The sequence below is a fragment of the Odontomachus brunneus genome, unplaced genomic scaffold, assembly GCF_010583005.1.
Source record: "Odontomachus brunneus isolate Ranch 3 - 2012 unplaced genomic scaffold, Obru_v1 Obru_scaffold_288, whole genome shotgun sequence".
Taxonomy (NCBI): domain Eukaryota; kingdom Metazoa; phylum Arthropoda; class Insecta; order Hymenoptera; family Formicidae; genus Odontomachus; species Odontomachus brunneus.
The window spans coordinates 134,503-140,457 of record NW_022639738.1 but is presented as its reverse complement, the minus strand read 5'-3'; the positions used below and the strand labels follow the sequence as shown (position 1 = coordinate 140,457).

The 5,955-nt window shown below is 33.2% G+C and overlaps 1 protein-coding gene across 1 annotated transcript; it reads right to left on the bottom strand.

Moving 5' to 3' along the window:
* Positions 1-16: 16 nt before the first annotated feature.
* LOC116853215 lies at positions 17-5,498 on the bottom strand. Its single transcript, XM_032834164.1, has 5 exons — positions 5,287-5,498; positions 1,653-1,887; positions 352-1,311; positions 208-269; positions 17-143 (listed from the first exon to the last, which is right to left on the bottom strand). The coding sequence occupies exons 1-5, from the start codon at positions 5,299-5,301 to the stop codon at positions 126-128; spliced, it is 1,290 nt and encodes a 429-aa protein (XP_032690055.1). The 5' UTR covers positions 5,302-5,498; the 3' UTR covers positions 17-125.
* Positions 5,499-5,955: the final 457 nt, after the last annotated feature.

The following is a 5,955-nucleotide window of genomic DNA, read 5'->3' as shown; positions in this document are numbered from 1 at the left end:
TTAAAATGAATATTACATAGGATTTACCACAGCTTCAAAATTAATACGATTAGCTGCCAAAAAAATTTCCATGTTTTGAAAGTCTTCTCTTGTTTTTAATGGAATATTTGGAATGTGAAAAGGTGTCATGGATTTGGCATAATCTGGATTGACAGACCGCATAATGATTGCCTGGTTTATCAGCACTGAATCCAACTTTTTGCTTACCTCCAGGAGTACTGTACTGTTCAGCATAATTTCATTATGACATTGTTTGTATGTAAAATTACCTGACAAAAGAAACAAAATATCAATTGAGAACGTGCAAAGAATATCAAAACCATAACTACCTATACTGTAAAATATCTTTACCTTTGGATTTGAAAGAGTAAGAAGGCTCCAGTTGCATTTTTGTCTCTTCGTCGCTTTTTTTCTCAAGTAAAATGCCATTTTGATTAGTTTCTGAATCCGGTGATGAATAAGAACATGCTTCAGATCTCGTACCACAAGTGATGGTGTGTACCAAGGAACATTGTGAATTTTGAGACAAACATGAAAGTCCCTTATCAGAACTATTTATCTCTGTTGAGAATGGAAATGAAGATTCAGTATGATCTTGAAGAGAAATATCACTCGATGCTACATCAGGTGCAGATATTGACAAGTTATGAGTGGAAGTTTTATGAATCTCTGAGGTTTTACTCTTTTTGTCGTTTGCCACTTTTTCCTTGATAGGGGAGGGAACTGAGGACATTTTACTATTAAAAAATGTTGCTGCACTATTCTCGCTTGGCATTCTGACGGACATAAAATTTTTCCGATTAGTATGATCCATTTTTCGTTTTTCATTGTGATTTTTTCTGACATCATTTCCAAATTGACTACTGTGAACTTTTTTCTGTTGTTTTTGTTTATCGCCTTGGCTTTGGGACTTTGAATAGTTTGGGAATTCTTGAAGGATTCTGAGCCTTGTACAGTCCTCAAGAGATTGCCTTCTGAGCGCTTTTTCTCTCCTTACTTTGTTTTTCATGTTATTTTCTTTAAGCACATGGATGCTATTTTCTTTAACTGCATTCAAGATATCAGAATTTATCCGAGGCAAAGTCTTGCTCCCACTCTCATCATCACTTTCACTAAGTTTTGTAACTTTTCTCTTGCAACGACCTTTTTTCTTAGTCGGCATATTGTTCTCTTCATCATCTTCATTGTCTCCATCAGAATCTATATAACGCCTTGGTAGCTTCTTTCTTCGTGGAGCGTCATCCGCCTCCGTTTCAAGTGATGTGTTATCTTCAGCTTTCTTCAAACCTTTAATTGCATAATCATACTCATCTGCAATAATAAATATAATAGTAAAAACAATTCTAATAGATTTCTACCATATAGCTCTTTTAAGAAACAAATATTTCATTGCAATAGAAACATTAAAAAATTCTATTGCAACTTAAAGCATATCAAAGTTACAATCATCATAGGAAAGAAATAATGATTCTGAACAATTCATACATCCCAGGCAGCAGAATGACGTGTTAAGACGTCTTAATGACGTGACAGACGTCATTAAGACGTTATTAATACGTCATGTGACGTCACTCTGCCGCCTGGGATTGTATAAAACTTTACTAAAAAAATAAATAGAAAGAAATTTATCTTGTCATATTTAACAAACTTACGGTATAAATGTAGGACTGATCCTTTAAGAAGTGGCCAATGAATGTCAGGCTCAATACAATTTTTTATAGCTCTTTTTAGGTGTATTGCTCTTGACCCTTTTTCTGGCCATCTTTTTGGAGGCCAGAAAATATCTGTGATGTCATCGTGAAGCTTGTCAATCCATTTCACAGGAACCACTGCGATTGTTTCTTCTGCATCCTCCTGTTCCTCTCCCGTAAAAGCTACTATAGCATACTGGAAGAAATAACATATTATAAGATTCAGACAAGAGAACACAATTAAAAATCCAAAACCACATATATTCAACATAATATTGGACGAATCTCAAAGTACTATGACGCTTAACAAAGAAATAATCGTCAGATGCTGTACGGATCATTTCATTACCTATGAAGTATCTGAAAATAAACTTAAGATGGTTTTATATATAAGATCCGAAATAGAATGTCAGTCTCCGAACGAAACAAACGATATTTGGACGTAGAAAAAGCAAAAGTTAAGGTACGCAGTGTAAAAAGTATAAGCAATATAAATAAATCACATAAGTAGAAAACTTGAAGTGTAAACTATATCACCACAAAGAATATAACTAGATTGATAACCAATGTCTCCTGTGAGTAGTAAAAAGCAACACCTATATAGTTATAGCAATGCGAGTGCATAAACAGACAATAACGGATCCTACCTTTATCATCAATAGTCATAATATTCCAGAAGAGCTATGCGCTAAAGGAATACATAGATATGACATTTCATTTTCAGGAATAAGGACACATTTCATAATTGCATCATTCATTTCCCAAGATCTGATTTTATCATCTAGTTGTGAAACAAGAACGATACCAAGCAAGGATGAGTCCATTGGGTATTGATAATAATTATTTTGTGTCTGAAATCGCTGCCCACGTAGGATCACAATATTGTTTTCAGATTGAACAATATTTCGCAACAATACCACAGATCCATCTTCGGTTTTAAAACAATGATCAGGAGTAACGCATCTTAATGTAAACTTATTGTTTGTAAGCTTTTTATAGTGAATCCCTTCAACAATTTCATTAGGATTAAAATGATTTCCTGTCAGCTTTATACCCTCAAAAATAGTTTTCGGCTCTGACAAACATCCATTTGTCTCAGCATCCCTTCTTGCTAATTGTTGTAAAGGATAATATCCTGATCGTAAAGAGTCCTTGATTGTCTTCAAATAGTTTTCATATGGAAAAGCACTAAAGGAATCTAAGGATCCATGTTCATCGCATTCGTCAACTAGATGAGTAAGCCCATGCACATTAGATACAACAAAGTCACGGCTAAAAACTTGACTACTACATTGTATAAATAAGTTCAAAAATTCTCTAGCAGCATTTTTCATTGCAACATTCTGCACAAATAAAGGAGCAGCTAAGATGTAAATGCTACAGTGAAGTAGTAAGAAAGTGTGATAAATTTCGTGAGGAGTATGATCCTTCATTATTTTAACACCATCATATAGTAAAAATCTTCTAATTTCTGTAGCTTTGAGATGAGCAACTTTCTTAAATCGATAGGGCTTTCGGTTGAATTCTTTAGGGATAAATTGTCCAATCCATGCTGAAGTATTTTTAAAAGCTTCAATGTTTTCATCTTTTAATTTGCCTCGGTTTCTTATTTCTAATAATCGCATCATAAATCTTTTCATCGTACCAAGACATACAAGATGAAGATATTCTAGTCTGAATTGGGACACCATTCCTATATTGAGACGCTCTTCTAATGGCGATAATCCTAGGTGATACTCAGGATTTCTTCTATCAATAAATGATTTGTCTGTACGCTTCTGTCCATTTTTCAAATATATCATTCTGTTATGATACCATTCACCTTCAACCTCACACTTTTCACAGGAGAATAATCCATTATGTCCAATGGTACACTTCAGGAAAGATCTTGCTGGAGCATCACAAATAAAGTTATGTATAGACACATTATAGACATAACCATTAAACTCGAAACCATTTATAAAAAGCTCCTCCATCTCTTGAACAAATTCTTCTAAAAATTGTTCTAATGTTGTGGGCTTCGACTCTTTACCAAAATAAACGCTAATAATAAAAGGCTTGCAGGTCATGTCAGCTAAGGATCCTAAAATAGGCCAAAAATGCAATTTGCCACTATTATCCAAAGGTAATCCATCTATATTGATATTTAGTCGTATTAACCCATAAATATTTACATATTCTTGAGTTAGAGAGGAATAAAGATTTCTTTTGACTCCTTTATACCACACGAGCCCGTTGTCAATCTCAGATATTACTGTAGTTTTAGGTGTTTCCAACAAGGTTATGTATGTCTTAGGTAACTCTGGATGTACTCTGTGTAAAATATGTAACAAATTGTTAACTTTTTTTTTTGATACACCACGAGAAGCCCATTCTGCCAAAGCCACACGCAAATAGACACCTTCATCATATTCATCAGACATACTATCAGTGACATTATTCATGGAATCTCTTGTATTTTCTGACCAATCTGAATTATTTTCGTGAACTGAAATATTGCCTTCAGACTGACTGCTATTTTCTATTTGTTCTTGTTCAAACTGTTCTTGCATATCAATATTCGCATCTGATTCTTCTAAAACTAAAAGTTCCTCTTCATTTATATTAGAATGATGAGATGTCTCAGATGAAGAAGTTGATTCTTCATATAATGTCTCATATAATTGCAATCTCAACCTACGTCTACGTTCCATTTCAGCTCGTTTTTTTATAATCCGTTCATGACGGTTCTACACATAAAAGATTCAAGATGCATTGTCATACTATTAAGTAATATAGGCATATTATTTGTAATATATTCAGAAATTCTAAGTTGGAACATTCTAAATAAATTATTTTATTCCCAGGAAACACAAAGTATCATCGATGTTACAATGTCAGCTCAATCATATCGCATATTACGTAAGTGTTACTTTGTTATATAACAAGTAACAGTTACATAATATACCATATGATTGAGCTGACATTGTAACATCGATAATACTTTGTGTTTCCTAGGTTGCTACAAATGTAACATACCAGAAATAAGAATTCTTTGCAACAATGTCACACTGTACCAATGAATATTTTAATATATTATAATTTAACCAAATATTTCCATAAATACATAATATAAGCATAAATTATTTATTTAGAAGTGTCTTGAAATATACACTATACATTGAATAATTATAACAAATATGATAACATCACATGTTATGACATTTATATTATTAGTTTAAGTTATGTTCCATTCATCATTGGAATATATCTTTTATAATTACATTATTACAAGTGCTTAAAACTGATATGCGCGATGTATACTTTCGGGCACTCCAGAAAAGGAAAGTGCGAAAAAGCTTATGGCCCATATTCTAAACCTTCTTTTATCGATAAAAGTGTGTTAAATGTGGCTTCTCAGCCAATGAGATAATTTCTATACCTCTCTTAGTGACACTTTTACTGAAAAAGACAGTTCTGAATGTGTAACTCATTTACCATGTAGAGAATATCGGTTAACGTAACTTAACCTCAATCATTTATACACTATAAAATAAGTATATTGTGCGAAAAAGAAACAATAAATTTACACTTATTACAGGCAAGTCATACTTACTGGTCTTTTATCCATGTCGATATGATAAGTACAGCAGATCGATTTGATCAGTACAGCAATTTTCGCACTTAATAACTTATAATTTTTCGCACTAGCTCCTTCCCTCCACACGTACACTCACTAAGGGTGCGTTCCGAGTCACGCATGAAGCGCGTAGACTGCAATACCCATGCGCAACGCTTCGAAATCGTTCCGTTTCATAAATGCGTGCATAAAACGCATATAATATATATATATATATTAACGCACCAACAAGAAAGAAAGCTGAGAAGTAGTGGCTCTCGATAACTTTCCATTTCCAAGAATTTCCGCTCCTACAGTCCATGAAGTAAAAAATTATCGAGAGTCTACTGTACCACAATATATACATTACAAAACAACGCCGGAGATTCTTCTCAAGTTCATAAAAGAATAAGTCAAATAGTCTCATCATCCTGTAGTCATTTTGATTTCAACATGACGTGGATTACATTTTGGTCTATAATACCACAATTATCATCTAAACATCCATTTTTACCTTTTCTTATGAAATTTTATTGCGTACAAAGTCAATTTATCTGATGTCAATTTTTCGTCAAATTTAATTATTTTTTTGACACAATGACAACAAACGACGGTTTTGATGTCATATTGACATCATTTTGACTAAGCTGTTTTCGCTGGGTACCT

Coding starts and splice junctions, on each gene's coding strand:
- LOC116853215 (XM_032834164.1), bottom strand. Junction 1,312..1,652: donor ATCAGTCCTACATTTATACC/GTAAGTTTGTTA, acceptor TTATTATTGCAG/ATGAGTATGATTATGCAATT. Junction 270..351: donor TTACTCTTTCAAATCCAAAG/GTAAAGATATTT, acceptor TTCTTTTGTCAG/GTAATTTTACATACAAACAA.